Source organism: Alternaria viburni, assembly GCF_023758015.1.
Source record: "Alternaria viburni strain BMP 2772 chromosome Unknown scaffold_1, whole genome shotgun sequence".
Classification (NCBI taxonomy): domain Eukaryota; kingdom Fungi; phylum Ascomycota; class Dothideomycetes; order Pleosporales; family Pleosporaceae; genus Alternaria; species Alternaria viburni.
This window is the reverse complement of record NW_026055770.1, coordinates 521,586-537,388: the sequence shown is the minus strand read 5'-3', so window position 1 is coordinate 537,388 and position 15,803 is coordinate 521,586. Positions and strand designations below refer to the sequence as shown.

The 15,803-nt window shown below is 53.5% G+C and overlaps 5 protein-coding genes across 5 annotated transcripts; 3 read left to right on the top strand and 2 right to left on the bottom strand.

Annotated features, from left to right (window-relative positions):
• Window positions 1-369: 369 nt before the first annotated feature.
• On the bottom strand, window positions 370-1,074 carry J4E79_000193 (uncharacterized protein; the record flags this gene model as incomplete). Its single annotated transcript, XM_049349110.1, has 2 exons — window positions 370-956; window positions 1,005-1,074. The coding sequence occupies 2 exons, from the start codon at window positions 1,072-1,074 to the stop codon at window positions 370-372; spliced, it is 657 nt and encodes a 218-aa protein (XP_049215897.1).
• A 3,109-nt stretch (window positions 1,075-4,183) lies between these two features.
• Window positions 4,184-5,178, bottom strand: J4E79_000192 (uncharacterized protein; the record flags this gene model as incomplete). Its single annotated transcript, XM_049349109.1, is given in 3 exon segments — window positions 4,184-4,240; window positions 4,257-4,375; window positions 4,419-5,178. 3 exon segments carry the CDS (start codon window positions 5,176-5,178, stop codon window positions 4,184-4,186), a joined length of 936 nt encoding a protein of 311 aa, XP_049215896.1.
• Window positions 5,179-5,535: 357 nt separating this feature from the next.
• On the top strand, window positions 5,536-6,815 carry J4E79_000191 (uncharacterized protein; the record flags this gene model as incomplete). The annotated part of the gene is made up of 3 exons (XM_049349108.1): window positions 5,536-5,593; window positions 5,648-6,124; window positions 6,175-6,815. The coding sequence occupies 3 exons, from the start codon at window positions 5,536-5,538 to the stop codon at window positions 6,813-6,815; spliced, it is 1,176 nt and encodes a 391-aa protein (XP_049215895.1).
• A 729-nt stretch (window positions 6,816-7,544) lies between these two features.
• On the top strand, window positions 7,545-9,075 carry TPK2 (cAMP-dependent protein kinase catalytic subunit; the record flags this gene model as incomplete). Its single annotated transcript, XM_049349107.1, has 3 exons — window positions 7,545-8,267; window positions 8,318-8,571; window positions 8,619-9,075. The coding sequence occupies 3 exons, from the start codon at window positions 7,545-7,547 to the stop codon at window positions 9,073-9,075; spliced, it is 1,434 nt and encodes a 477-aa protein (XP_049215894.1).
• Window positions 9,076-13,151: 4,076 nt separating this feature from the next.
• On the top strand, window positions 13,152-14,889 carry J4E79_000189 (uncharacterized protein; the record flags this gene model as incomplete). The annotated part of the gene is made up of 5 exons (XM_049349106.1): window positions 13,152-13,303; window positions 13,360-13,378; window positions 13,437-13,792; window positions 13,841-14,652; window positions 14,705-14,889. The coding sequence occupies 5 exons, from the start codon at window positions 13,152-13,154 to the stop codon at window positions 14,887-14,889; spliced, it is 1,524 nt and encodes a 507-aa protein (XP_049215893.1).
• Between the last annotated feature and the right edge of the window lie 914 nt (window positions 14,890-15,803).

Below are 15,803 nucleotides of genomic sequence, written 5' to 3'. Positions count from 1 at the left end.
CCCAGACTGTTGGATTTATAGCAATCCATGTAAGGACAGTTGTTCAATCATCCGAAACGGTGAAAGGGAATCGGAACGGGAGTGACAACCGAATGGAGAGGTGACGTCAATGTGAACAGTATCTTGCCCGATAGCACCGGCAGTCTAATGCATGCTCGGAGCGATGCGCAGATCTCAAAATCTCAGTTAGTCAAGGGCTGTCGGGCGTTGAAGAATATATGGGCTAGGAAAGAGTTTCAAGAGCAAAGGGAGGTATTTCGTAGGTATTGTGACAACACACGTGTTGATTTGTGACACTCTTTTATCGTGATGTATTCGGCCTGCGCTTTCAGAACTACAAGTTTACATGATTGACATAGTTCGGAGCCTTCAGTTGTTCAGCTCTCGAGCCAGAGCGGCAATGCGCATTTGCTCTTTATGCTGCCGCCTGAGGTACTTTTGTTTCCTCAGGGCTACGATGCCTTGAATCCATCGCTTCGTCCTCTCACTGGGCGCACGGTTGACCCCTTGATTCCGCACCTCCTCCACTTCCAGCTCACAGTTGCCTGCGAGTAGATCTTTCTCTTTGACAGGTTCAGAGCTACCTCCGAGTGTCTTCCCCTCCTCCACTATCTGAGAGTTACCTCCCAGAATCGGCTTCTTCGGTGCGGGCTGAGAGTTACCTCCCAGGACCGGCTTCTCTTTCTCCTTCTCCTGCACGAGCTGGGGGTTGCCTCCGTCGGCCGGACCAAGCAAGTCTCCCACCTGCTGCGCTGTTCCTTCACCGAGGTTGGCAAAGGGTGCATAGCCAGGGAAGTACGCGGCGCACTTCCTCATGTGGGCCTCCATGTTCTGGACCACGATTTCCTGCCTGGCAATACACGCCAGCTCCTTTTCATCGAGGAGGTCATAACAAGCATAGGCTTCAGCCAGTTGTTCCATGTTGAACTTTCGTCTTCGGTAATTCTCATTAAAGTCTATGAAGAGTTAGCAGAGCTACTGTAAGGTGGTCATGGATTACTTACCCTCTATGGTCTCAGAGTGAGGCATGAGGGCCATCCTCATCGCATCCCGGCGGCTGCGTTCGCCCGACATCATAGTGGACGCGAGTGTCAATAGCAGAGCGGAAAGTGTCTTTGATGGGTGAGTGCTCTGAGCGAGAGAGTCAATGTTGCTGTTGATGTTGTTGACAAACGCTCGAGTTAAGTGGGTCTCGACTAGCGCACAATGCGAAGGGAAGGAGCCCTGGAGCCTGGCGAGATGAGAAGAACGCCATATATTTGATGAAATAGTTGATGGCTTCGATGTTTCGTGTAAGCTATGTGTGTTGAATGAAGGGGATGGGCGCGTTGCTACGAGGCTTTCGGTCTAGTCAGGAAAGAACTTGCGCGCGAGAATCATATTGAAGAGGATATCAGGAAGGAGAATTGAGAACCAGCGAAATTACTGATGGAAAAATCTTATCGTGGGGAGTGGACGAGGGAGCGTGAGTTAAGTTGGAACATAAGCGAAAAGGGAGATGTTGTTGGGTTGCTGGAATGGTCGACAGCCAGCGAGAAGTCCTCTCGAACCTGCAATGATGGTCTACTTTAGAAAAACTGCGTAGATATACGTGCGATAGCGCATGACAGAGTCCAAAACCCTAACTGCATTTAAAACTGTTCGGTATCTGCCAGAATGCAAGATGTTGCAAACCGATTGTCAAAGTCGTTGAGATTCGATCACGAAGCGATCTCAGAACCAAGCCACAGCTTCCTCGTGGCCACGCTTTTCCCTCCAGTCCTTCAGTTTGTGATTGACCACCCAAGCCGGTAGTGGCGTTCTCCAATCATCCACATCATACGGCTCGGCCCACAGCCGTCCATCAACATCTTCAGGCTTCCAAAGATGAGACGTGTAGTCTACTCCAGCCTTGCTGAACAAGTAGCAGCCATATTTTAGACACCTGTGATGACGTCGCTGACGTCGCTGACTCCGATGCTCATCTTCGGAAATCGGTTCCTGCTCGAGACGGTACCCTTCGACCCGCTGTACGAGCTGCAACGTGTCTAGACAGGGCGGTGGCACGAGCATATATGGAGACATATCAAACCGTGCAAAGGTGTTGTTGTGATGCTGAAGTAGGGTTTGGGAGCGGTATTGATAGTCGATTCGGATGGTTGCTAGAAATGGAGCTTTCTGTGCCAGCACAGAGACAAAACGCCGCGTAGTGTTCCACGTCCACTCATTCAGGTCTTCATGGCTGTTGGGGACGAGAATCGCGACGTGCCTGATGTAATGGCTGAAAAGTGTGTCTAAAGGTAGCGTGCGACGCTTGCGACTGGGTGGTGATTGATGCGGTGTATCTACAGGACAGGGTCGTAGGCGGTCCCGATCGCAGATTGTGACGAAGACTCCTTGTTTCTCAGTGATTTCAAGAGACTCTTCTCGCAGACGAGGATGAGCATGAAGTAGCGCGAGAGTCGGTGCGTTGTGGACGCGGTACAGGAGACAGAATGTAGGGAAAAGACTGGTTTCACACCAGTCAGATTCTCCTTCAGCTTGCAGGTACGAATATATCAAATCGCGCAATTCTCGAGGAAGAGTAAGGAGGGTGGAGGGTTGGGGTGCAGAGTCAGGCATGGTGATGATGGAGTACAAGTGGTGACAGCTGCGCTCGGTGGTGTCGAAGTTGCTTCAACGTGCAGGCCTAGTATGATGCTATCGGAGCTTACTGAACCTTGCACGTACCTTGGAAGTACCTAGGTAGTGGCATCGTGTGCGACTCGCAACGCAGGATCGTTGGCACTGTTGAGCCGTTGGGCCGCTCGGACCGTCAAGCTCGGTATACCTCGGCAGGCCAAGACGGCAATGGCGGCAACGATTTGAACTCCTTGGCGCAAGTTCCCTATTGCCTATGTAGAAAGAAAAAAGCTCGGCAGTACTGTTGATACATGGGGTAAACGGCATTTAAGAATACTCCACCCGGACACCGTCGGCAGTCGCGCGGACACAAGACCGACTGCTGCCTGGAAAAGGCGCAATATAGAAGAAACTCGCGCTCCAGTGTTCCTAGTCTCCCCAACATGGCGAGCGACGAGCCATCTCTTTACCCTTCAGTGGCACTCGGTCGATCACGCATCCCAGGGCCAGCAATCCCAATCATCCTAGTTGGCTCCCCTTTCTTCGTGCGACGACAAACTTCACGACAAAAGAAAGACCTTCAAAATTTACTGGTGGTCATACACCTTTTGCTATACATCTACAACCTCACGGAAATTTTTGGCAAGAAAGAGAAAGAGAAAGAGGGTGAAGGTGACGACACATTGCCATTACTGGAACACCTCGTTCTGGCCTTCGGAGAACCTGCCTTACACGAGGGACAGACATCTGTTTGGCCATACATATCGGTTGCCGTGGGATGGATCTTGTCTCGAGCGCTTGCTCACCCTCAGAGGGTGTGGATCTCTATCGTGCTATCTCTTCCCAGTGCTCTGAGGATGAGCAAGCAAGTCAATGTTGGAGTTAACTTGAGTGCACTTTCACTGCTCACCAGAATGACTTTCGTGGTATCGGGCTCTGAACATGGGCTCTCAATGGCGAATGTTGCTGGTGTTGCCCTCCCTGTGGCGCTGGCAAGACTTTGCTATCCGCTGTTCCTCAGGAAGCTTTGCCGAGCACTTCAAGTCCGGCCTCGACGCGTGCTAGAAGATAGCATTGGAGAACAATATTTGAAGTGCATCCAGGCGCCATTCGCAGTATTCACTGTCGCTGGTGCGGGGTGGATAATAAGCAGCTTCGTCTTCTCCTGTCTCCCATGGCGAAGGCTGTTCAAGGAGGAGGCGTCCAGGGCTCCATCGTGGACTGTGCTCTCGTTTGCTGGAGGGGTTGTGTTCCTTCCTCTTTTCTCTTTTGTAAAGTTCATGAGGGTTCGAATTATAGGGAGGGAACCTGCAGCTGACTTGGGCGCCTTTGTGCAGTATCAGTTGGGAGACTGCGTGGCAGCGACGTGGTGGGTGAGCGTTGCGTACATCTTGCTGTGGCTGGGGTCGGAAGCGCTCTCATGGTGCGGCAAAATGTAATCCTATGGGCCTTGGGAGTGGTGGCATCGTGTGCGACTCGTAACGCAGGATCGAGTGGTGTTCGTGCGACGATGGAAATAGCAACTGAACGCTTCATTACATAGATCCATGGATGGGTATAAAGCTAAATCCGATGCGCAGCTTTACATGCTAGCATCACGCTGTCCTTGCGACTCTAATCGCGCCTGCGACTCCCACTCCTACTATGTGTCCTACTCCGTGACCGGCTCCGCTCGCCTGGGCTGCGACTCCTCTCGCGATCACGACTATCGTAGCTTCGACTTCGACTTCTGCTGCGGCTGCGACTACGACTGCGACTGTCGTAGCTCCGACTCCTGCTCCTGCTGTCATAGCTCCTGCTTCTGTAGCTCCGTGTACTTCCATCACTCCTTCTGTCTAGTTCCTCATCCAGCTCATCGATTTCGTCACCCAACGGACTCTCCCGCGGTTCTAGCAGATCCAGGTCCTCCAAGTTCGCCCGCGACGGCAACTTCCACAGACTCGTCGCGCACATGCGGTCTTTTGTGAGGAGGTCATCGATGAACTGATCGACGTAGGTGAGGGTAAAGGCATCTTTGAGGCGTCGTTTTATCTTGCGGTAATCGGTGAGGAGGGGTTCGAGGGTTTTGTAGATTTCGACGGGCTCCCAGGCCAGGCGAATGTAGAAGGCAGCGAGGCAGCGCAGGTATTTGAAGTCGCCGAGCTTGCCTGCAGCGTTTAGATCGAGCGCCTTCTTGGTTGGGTCTTCGTCCTCGGATGTGTGGCCGTTTTCCTCCTTCTTGGCCTCGCCGTCCTGTGCTCCATCTTCCTCGTCGTCGCGAAAGTTGAGGTATTCAAGGATAATCTCCTTGTCCGGAACTAGCTGCAGCATCTTGAACGCTAGACACAAGAATGGTGTAGGTTTGCCCGTAATGCCAGTCGTGCCACCGATGAACTTGAGGTCGGCCGCGCGGTCGCACAAGGTCGCAGCGTTCAGACCGAAACATTGCTCTTTCCAGTAGTAGGACTCGGTGATGCGCTCGCGGACACCCTTTTCGAAGAGCAGCGCCGGGTTCTGCCCTCTGATGAGGGCTCCGCGATAGCCTCGGTCGTCGAGGAGCGCGCTGGCGTCTGCGCGGTCGAACTGCGGTTTTGACATGTGGGGATGCCGGACAGTCGTTTCGTCGCTAGTTTGAGGTCGAATGGCCCTTGGATATCTTCGGAAATGCGCGTGCAGTGTTGTGCGGTTTGGTGGTTTGGTAGTTCGATGGTGCTGCGGAGGAAGCTCGCGTTGATGGTTGCGATAATTTGAGCCGGGGTGCTGCCAGCAATCGATAGTTGCCTGCTCAACACCAGCGATCAACATGCAGCCCTACGGAATCTAGATCCACGGGGCACGTCACACCCGCCCACTGCATGCGCTCTCCTGCACGAACTGCTCTTACTATTCTACATGCACACTTTTGAACTATTATAGCATTCTTATACCCTTCGCATCCAGCGTTTACTTGTAGCTATGGGGAGACTTCTCCTTACTTCGAGCCAGGTTTCTGTCATCCTGTCGGCAGCCATTGGTACGCATGGCCCACGACGGGCACGCACTCGCATTCGCTGACAGCCGCCGGTAGTTCTTCTCTTCACACTCGCCCTCTTCCTTTCCGGCTGGGTATTACAGCAACGATACGTGCATTCTCTACAAGCCGCCATAAAGCCCCGATTGCCCAAGCCTCTGCCCCCGCCCAAGCCGATAGAACCTCCGACATTGGACGTAAAATGGGCAAGACCAATGGGCGGCCGTCCGGAGGTGGACGAGACATATGCGCAGTATATTGCCGGGCAGACGATGGATTGGAGCCGCCTGGGCTATGTGCAGGTGGTGAGAGAGCATGTGGAACTTTGCAGTGCCGTGATGCTGCTGTCTGATCTACACAAGATGAAGAGCCCGGCCAAAAGGATACTGATGTTTCCCAAACTGTGGCTGGTGGAGTCTGAAGACGACAAATACGGCCCGCAAATGTCGACTACACGGCGACTGCTGCGAACAGCGGCGAGGCGGTATGGCGTCACTTTGATGCCCATGGAGCCCATTATGGAAGGCGCAGACGGTGAGTGCTGAGCCCAGGAAGCTGCCCGCTGCAGTGACTAACAGAGCCAGACACACTGCCCTCTTCCTACTCACTAGCAAGCCTGTACTCACTGGTAGACTACGAGCGGCTACTCTACCTGCAAGGTCCGGGAGTGCTGCTCGACGCATCGGCTCTGGACTCGCTGCTGGCTTTCTCCAAGTCAGAGCCCATGGCAGCGTACCCCGCCACGCCAGAACGAACCGACATGTCGACATCACTCCTGATGATACACCCGTCACAACAGAGCTACAACCAGCTGAGGACACTGCGCACGACGAATCCGACGTCGGACCTCAACATGTTCCGCAAGACATTCACGGTGCCGGACTCATTGATCTCGGAGTGGTCGCTGTCAATGGGCAACGTGGTCTACGAATCGCAGAACCTGCGCAATGTCGTCGACGACTTCAACGCGACGGCGTTCGAGCAGGCGACGACGTTCGTGAGGCTGTCGGATCCCGAGATACCAGGACCGGAGTACGACATTCCTTTTTCTGAACGCGCCAAGCTGCGGCCTCAGAACGCACAGGCGCAAGAGGCGTGGAGCAAGCTGTACGAGAGATTCCGGCAACGGCGCATGGAAGTGTGCGGCCTTGACCTGGAGACGTACCAGCCGATCGTGGTGTCTGGTGGGGCCGATGAAACCCATGCGGTGGCTGATGAGCTGTGAAACGGCCAGGTTTTCTTTTGACGATGCAACGTGTGCCATTTGGGCGCTTTCGAGTCATGTTTGCGCAATAGTCTTTTGGGGTGTTTGTAGATGGGCCGGCGTTGGGTATGATGATGCATGTGTATTGGCGCGCATTGCTAGGCGTTGACGGGTTCGCGAGGAAGCGATTCGCAGTATAGGCAGGCTGGGTATAGCAGCCGGGACGACCACCTGGGCACGGTGCATGGTACGCATGACGCAACAAGCAGCGATGCTTCGCGTGCAGCCCGGGCGGGCATGACACGATGTAATGAAGGGATGAAGACATTGACATGTTAGTTTGGATGCATGCATGCCATTGACTGCGGGCGCAAACACGGTGCCAGTGCAGGCGCGTGAAACATGGCTCTTTGATGAGCCGCAGGCGTCATGTTGTTGCCAATGCCGCCCGCGCGTGGTAGCTGCGACGCTTCTTCCCCGCGAGCGAGCGTCTACTGTCTAGCCCAACCTCCACCCATCACCTAGCCCAAAGCCTGCCTCGCCCGCCCACGCCGCCGACACTCCTCGCTGCTCTGCTGATGCCCGCGCACCTGCACACCCACTGCCCCTGAGCGCATCGCCTGCTGCCGTCTGCGCCGCGCCCCCGTCCCGAGCTCCCCGCGCATTCCTGGCCCCAGTGCTTGAGATCGCCCGAGCTGCGTCGAGGAACAGGCAGGGCCGCGCCGCCGCACTCGTCGCGCCGCCCCTCCAATGCCTACCCTGGGCTTCCTCAAGAAGAAGCGGACCAAGGACTCGAACGGCTCCAAGGACCTCGATTCGCCGACGTCGCCCGTCAAGGACGCCCACTCGCCCATCACGCCCACGACGTCGCGCAAGTCGGGCTCCTTCCACCTGCACAAGACCAAGACCAACGAGTCGCTGACCAACACGGCGAGCAACACCAGCTCCACGGCCCCGGCCGCGCCTGCCGCCCCCTCCAAGCCGTCCGACTCGATGAACCCCGCCTACGCCCACCAGCAGCAACACCAGCCGCCGACGCCCTCGCACAACGTCCCCAGCATACAGAACCTGATACACCCCAGCAACACGCCCGCCCACGCTGCCGCCCCTAAGCATGCCGGCGCCGTCCAGTTCCAGACGCAGCCCCTCAACCAGGCGCGCGTCACCAAGGGCAAGTACTCGCTGACCGACTTCACCATCCAGCGCACCCTCGGCACCGGCAGCTTCGGCCGCGTCCACCTTGTCCAGTCCAAGCACAACCAGCGCTTCTATGCCGTCAAGGTGCTGAAGAAGGCCCAGGTTGTCAAGATGAAGCAGGTCGAGCACACCAACGACGAGCGCCGCATGCTGCAGCAGGTCAAGCACCCCTTCCTCATCACCCTGTGGGGCACCTTCCAGGACTCCAAGAACCTCTACATGGTCATGGATTTTGTCGAAGGAGGCGAGCTGTTTAGTCTGCTGCGAAAGTCTCAGGTATGTCGCATCCGTGCCTGGCATCATGTATCTGATACTAATTCCTCCAGCGCTTCCCCAACCCCGTCGCCAAGTTCTATGCCGCAGAGGTTACGCTCGCACTCGACTACCTGCACTCGCATAACATCATCTACCGCGACCTGAAGCCCGAGAACCTGCTCCTGGATCGCCATGGCCATCTCAAGATCACCGATTTTGGCTTCGCGAAAGAGGTCCCCGACATCACATGGACGCTGTGCGGTACGCCTGACTACCTGGCGCCAGAGGTCGTCGCGTCAAAAGGCTACAACAAGTCCGTCGACTGGTAAGTAGCAATGTCTCCCCCGGCTCGAGTCGCACTAACAACGCCAGGTGGTCACTTGGCATTCTCATCTTCGAAATGCTCTGCGGCTTCACTCCCTTCTGGGACGGTGGCTCCCCCATGAAGATCTACGAAAACATCCTCAAGTCGAGAGTCAAGTACCCACCGTACATCCACCCTGACGCCCACGACCTGCTGCAAAAGCTCATCACACCCGACCTCACCAAGCGACTGGGCAACTTGCACGGCGGCAGCAAGGACGTTATGAACCACCCTTGGTTCGCCGAAGTAACGTGGGACCGACTACAAAAGAAGGACATTGATGCACCCTACGTGCCACCTGTGCGAGCTGGCGTTGGCGATGCCAGCCAATTCGATAAGTATCCGGAGGAGACGGAGGCATACGGTCAGGCAGGAGATGACCCGTGCGTGCAGAGTCCTCCTTATACTGTAGACCACATTCTGACGTGTCCGAATAGCCACGGGCACCTATTTCCCGACTTCTAAACCCATAATCGAAAAGAGATACGATATGCCTCTCCTTCAGAATCCAACTAGGCACGGCGATCCTGGTCTAGTACCCGTCGAAAGTCCGCGCCATTCGTCCTACCGTACTTCTCTGACCTTGACCCTCTCCGTGCTCTATCTTCGCGCAATGTTGATGCGCGTGGAATCCTCATTGTCTATTACTACTCCTATCTCTTGATTGCTGGGTGCCATTGGATATGGTTCGGTGTACATTGTTGGGCATGAATGACGGTGCATGATTGTTGAACAGTAACCGCCCGATCGAGCGCGGTGATTGAATTAATAATATGGAAACCTTGGCTGGCTCTCCATCCTGAACTTTCTGTCTTGCTATGAGAGATGATGCCTGTATCAAAATGTAGAAATGACGAGCATTGCAAGACGTGAGCCCAGAATAATCCTCGTTTGCTAGCTATCGATTCCTCGGTGCCGTACTTTTGTGCGCATTTCATCTTGATGCCATCCACGCCTCGCTCCATGCAGTGCCCATCTGAACTAATCTGAGACTGTTGTATACCTACCGCTTCAGGCGACATCGAATATCCATCAAACGCTGCGAAAGTCGAGGTGAAGATGTTCAGCTCGCCTGCCATCATGCTGACTACATTGTTTGAAAACTGTGTCTCCGTCACTGCAAAATCGCTGCAATCAACAATTGAGCGCAGATTGCCTGGTTGGAAAGAATCCATCTGGTAAACTTCACCTCAATTATGAGTGACATGGAAATGCGTAGAAAGCAGGGGACTGATGTGGTAGTGGTCGAGGATCCTCGCGATACAGAAACACACGGGCGAGCAAGGCCGCCCAGATTTTACAGTTCCCAAGGATACGACGTACGACAGGAAGAAGCATTTCCCATTCCTTAGATACATCTTGGCCGCATCATAAGAAAATGAGAGGCGAAAGGGGTCCGCGGACTCATTGACTGCGTCACGGCCGTGCATAGCTTGGAAGCGTGGCGGCTTGGTGACTGAACTTGTGGGTGACTATTCCGTAGGGCATGTCTTTGTCGGCACAAAAGCATCAGCCATCGACTTTCAGATCGCTCTGCCGTTCATAAAACCTTGAAAACATTGAGAAAGTATTCGTTGGAGTCGGCATCAGCCTCAGTTGAGCTGAGCGGTATGACATCACAGACACGCCAAGACGCTAGAGAGAAAGCGGGGATCTTGGAGGGAAGCAACCATGGCGACGGGTATGGAACATCAACGACATTGCGACATGTTCGATCCGACGCGCACGATAAGGAGACTCAGAGTACGGATGAGACCCAGAGTTACGATGCGTTGATAGGCTGGGATGATCTCTGTGAGTTCGACTCTACACTACTCCCGGTGGATACTAGGAATGTCCTGAGCTAACGGCGTCAACGCAGTGCCCTGGCAGCGAGACAACGAGTTCATACTCACATCCCATCGGTACGTTTTCCGCGTCGTAAACGGCACACGGCTTGGGGCTAATAGTCACTAGACAAGCAACGTTCTCTTACCATCACTCACTCAGGAGCGTCTTCCAGGTCCACAATGAGACAGTCAACATCTGGTCACATATCCTGGGTACCGTTGCCTTCTTTTTGGTCGCTGTCGTGTTCTACCTGTCTGCTCGTCGGAGTCACCTAGATAGGTACAGTAGAAGCGGCGACGATGAAGCTGTCTACGTCTACTTTACCTCTGTCATAGCATGCTTCTTTTTCTCGTTCTTGTAAGTACCTCTTGATACTCATCTTCAACCCTCATGCCTTGAGTTTGAAGAACAGATGGCACTGACGCTTGATAGACACCACATCTTCCTCGATCACAGCGAAATTGTTCGCACCTGGACGGGCCGATTCGATTACCTTGGTATCGTGATACCACTGTATGGTACGACAATTGCCAGTACACACTTCACTTTCAAATGCGATCCTGTACTACAGGAAGCCTACAGTATCTTCGCTACTGTCGTGGGCCTTGCTTGCGCACTCACTACTCTGCACCCCACCTTTTCTGGTCCTCAGTCTCGTCATCTCCGTACGGCGCTTTATCTCCTTTTGGGAGCGTCTTCTTTCCTCCCAATAGCGCATGGTACCCACGTCTATGGCGTGGAAGAGATGGATAGTAGGATGAGCTTGGGCTACTATCTTGGACTAGGCGTTTGTCATGGCACCGGAGCTTTGTTGTACGCTGCGAGAGTGCCTGAGAGATGGTACCCTCGGCGTTGCGACGTAATTGGGAGTAGCCATCAGCTTATGCATGTGCTGGTGGTGTGCGGCGCTGCAATGTACGGGGTGGGTGTGCAGACGGCGAGGAAGTATTGGGAATGCAGCGCGCAGGAGTGTTTACCAACGTAGACATCCTCCGGGTCCTGCTTCACATCAGCAGCTAATTCTTCGAAATCCTCCGTATGACCCGAAACTTTTGACCAAGGTGTTCGGAGAGTATTCAGTCAAAGTCGTGTGATGACAGATCGAAGAACGGGGTGGCTGGGTACCGCTGTCTCAGGATGAGCGTGGGATCTCCGCGGATGAGGCTCAAAAGGCTGCAGCTGAGCCCACTGTGGAGCCTACCCACACTACACTACCATCTTTTTCGATATTCCCGGAGTTGCTTCGTCTTCTTGCGCAGCATCTCAGTACCCAACATGCCTTCTCCGGCCCGTTTCCTCCGATATCGCTGCAGTGACTGTAGCAGCCACCGTACGTCAGGATCTAGGCCTAGAACCCCCGCTTGCGAGAACCTCTTGGAGTTTGAGATAAGTCGTCACATCCATCCAGTGTTGGCCTCTAAGTATCGACGAGCCTTGGCATTGTAAGATTCAAATACCGAGTTTCCAAGGAGCGGATGACGTTGCACTGAACTCTAGGCGTTTGAGGATCATATACCCTCCCAGATCATCGATGTGCTCCAAGAGTCCCTGTGCGTACTCCGTGTTGCCGGGGCAAAAGCTGCAGTCATGCGAGATAAAGCACTGAATCTTCGCTTGATTGGTGCAAGCATGTTTCACAGGCCATCAATATCCTGACAGGAGCTGATCGACAAACAATTAACGATCTCAAATCCAAGCTGGGGTTGTAAGAGTTGTGCAACGGCGCGAATCCACCCACATGCCTGGTATAGTTGCCGTTGCACCAAGCTCTGTGCTTATCGGGCCACGTCTCCACACGCACGCGGCAGACACACAACTCCCGTCACATCAAGTTTGTACCATCACCAGAAGTCAAAAGCAAAGCTACTTTTCAGAAGCAAGAGTAAGTCTTGATCTTGAGTTATCATTGTTGTTTGCTGCGTTACTTCCAGTCGTTTTTGCCAACGCCACTTCTTCGACACGAACAGTATGCTCGTACTAGGAACAGGAACCTGTTGAGGCTGAAGAGGTATTAGCGACACAGGCATTTTGTCAAATGCTGACCGCGGAAAAGCAGCAACTCATATTATCTCCAGACGTTCTGATAAGGATCCTTGCTGGCATCGACTACAGTGAGTCTAGTCTCTCGCCTGGCTAGCGCCAAGAGATAAGAGAACGCCCCTGCCGTCCCCCACCATCCCGCGTCAAACCTCATCCCCAGCGAACCACGACTCATCGCATCGACATTCAGCCTTTCATGCTACATTTTAGCCAGTCGAGAAAGAGTCTCAATTCGCTACAGCAGCATGTGGATCTCAAGTTGACGCCCTAGCGCTCATCGCACACATCGCCTGCACCCGAGAGCGCGGCAAAGCATACTTTCTCCGAAGCATTGGGCTTGCAGCTGCTGGGCATCGCCAACGAAGATAACGAATCCGCCAATATTACTGAATACAGACACGGAGAAGTCTGATCTCACTTGGCCTGGGGAACGAGTTGCGCCACAACCTTAGCCGTGCGTCACTGTGCTTCACCGCGGAAGTATCATTTTTGGAGTTTGTGCATCAATCTATATAACCTCCAGCTTCCGTTTGGAGCCACGGCTTCAGCAAGCGCCCGCTCCCAGCTTCCATATTGCGTCTGTAAAGCATCGCCAGCTTTACACCCTCCCGACCTACCTTTCAGAAGTATCAGTATCGTAGTAGGGCTCGACCTCCCAGGTGGTACTCATCATGCCGTTCGCTATCAACATGCTCTGGTCGGCACCAGAGATCAACCCATACAACAAGAAGGCCACATCTATTCCCGTCTTGAATCCGATCAACAAATATGGTCGTGTGTTCTTCTTCTCTTACCTAGGCTTCTTCATTGCTTTCTGGTCATGGTAAGTCGTTCCCCACATGTGGGTCTTCTCCGTTGCTGAGTGCTAATACTTTTCAGGTACGCGTTTCCACCTCTGGTATGGTCACCCGCAACCCACGAGACTGTCCGAATTGTACAGACTAACATCCCCACAGCTGAGTAAGAGTATCAAGGAGGACATGCATTTGTCACAGGATCAGATTGCCAACTCCAACATCGTCGCGCTATGTGCAACACTTTTGGTCCGCTTCATTGCCGGACCCATGTGCGACCACTTCGGCCCGCGCATTACATTTGCCAGTCTGTTATTCGCCGGTGCTATCCCGACCGCTCTCGCTGGTACTGCACACAACGCTACGGGTTTATACTTCATCCGTTTCTTTGTTGGTATTCTCGGTGGTACCTTCGTACCATGCCAGGTCTGGACAACTGGATTCTACGACAGAAATGTTGTCGGCACTGCCAACGCTTTGGTCGGAGGCTGGGGTAACTCTGGCGGCGGTATCACATAGTAAGCGGGACCTCCCCTATGAAGCAGCTTCCACTGACTTTTCTTCAGCTTCGTCATGCCCGCTATCTACGACTCTTTGAAGAGAGACCAGGGTCTCTCCTCGCACGTCGCATGGAGAGTCTCCTTCATCGTTCCATTCATCATGATCAGTGCATGTGCTACCGGTCTCCTGCTATTGACCGACGATACGCCTACCGGAAAGTGGTCTGAGCGTGGGGCAACCGTAGTGTCTAGCAGCGATCAAACCAACCAAGCTTCCGTGGTCCCCACGACCGGTGCCCTCGATGACAAACCTGCGACCACTGGATCGATTTCCTCCAACGACGAAAAGAAGCGAGAGCAACCGGCCGCTGACGTAGAGGCTGGACGTGGTGATGTCCAAGTCATGGATGAATTCCAGCACGAAGTCGTAGTCAAGCCTACTTTGAAAGAGGGACTGAAGGTCATGTTCTCTCTCCAGACACTGATGCTCTGCGCGGGCTACTTCTGCTCCTTCGGCGGTGAACTCGCCATCAACTCTATCCTTGGTGCTTATTACCTCAAGAACTTCCAGTCCCTTGGTCAAACACAATCTGGACGCTGGGCAGCTATGTTCGGTCTCTTGAACGTTGTTACCAGACCGCTCGGTGGCTTTATTGCGGATCTCATCTACAAGGTTACCGGTCGCAACCTCTGGGCAAAGAAGTTCTGGATCCACTTCGTCGGCGTTATGTCTGGTATAATGTGCATCGTCATTGGAAAGGTGGACCCCCACAACCTCAGCGAGATGATCGGCCTCATTGCGGTCATGGCCATATTCCTTGAGGCGGGTAATGGTGCGAACTTCGCGCTCGTACCTCACATCCACCCTCACGCTAATGGTAAGCCCGATCGCTTCACCCATTGAGAGAAGACCTACTAACATTTCCAAAGGCATCCTCTCCGGTATCGTTGGCGCGACTGGTAACTTTGGTGGTATCATCTTCGCCATCATCTTCCGCTACCACAAGACGGATTATGCGCAGGTTTTCTGGATCATTGGCATCATGATCATTGCGCTCAACTGCATGTTCATGTGGGTAAAGCCTCTTCCCAAAGGCCAAATCGGCGGTCGTTAGAATTGGACTATGGCTTTTTGTTTGCTGTTTTAGCGTCGCTTCGTACATATGATACCTTTGTTAATCGCAACTTGCATTCCTCGAGCAGTGGATGGTCGACTTTGAGTTGACCAATGTTACCAAAATGCAGCATGACGGTGTGAATGCAGTGATAGGTATTGGCTCCGCCTGTTTGATCGCAAACATGGGGAGTATTCTTGCTGGCGATGTCAGCTTGGCTAGCGTGGCTATAACGAAATGGCGCGCAGCCCTTCTGCAACTGATACAAAAGCCATGGCTGTTGTACGCGGTTCGATGACCTTTTTGCTGCGTTTTGATACGACATGAATACGCCTAGGTACGTAGGTCGCAGCAATGAATATTACTGCAGCCTACGATTGCATGAAAGACGGCAAGCTGCATAGATCAAAAGCTTTGTAGACTTCTCGACCCTCAATCACATACGCAATCTGCATAGAATAAAAGTTTTGTAGACTTCTCGACCCTCAATCACATATGCGATCTGCTTCTTACGCGTTATTGTATTCGACGGGGTAAGAAAGAGCTTCGGGTTATGAGCGATTTCGAGGCAGGGGCGCAAAGCCGCGGCTTGAAGCTTGAGGCTGTGCCACATACACTAAACTCAATTCGCGTTGGACCCGACACACGCCACCTAGTCAATACGAAGCCTTGGAATTGCACTTTCGCGTTCCGTCATCTGAACTCAGGCTTACTTTTGCACACCGCGTCCCCTCGTGCGTGTTGTTATAACCACGACATGTCTCCAGGATCGCACAATGACCTTCATGGTACCGGTCCCAGTACCGCATCTAGCGTCGATACTAGAGTCTCATAGGCTCTTCCCTCTATCTTGGCTAGCTACCGGCGCACGGTCTTGAGGCCGCACCTTCGCACTCCTGCTGTGCTTGACCAGT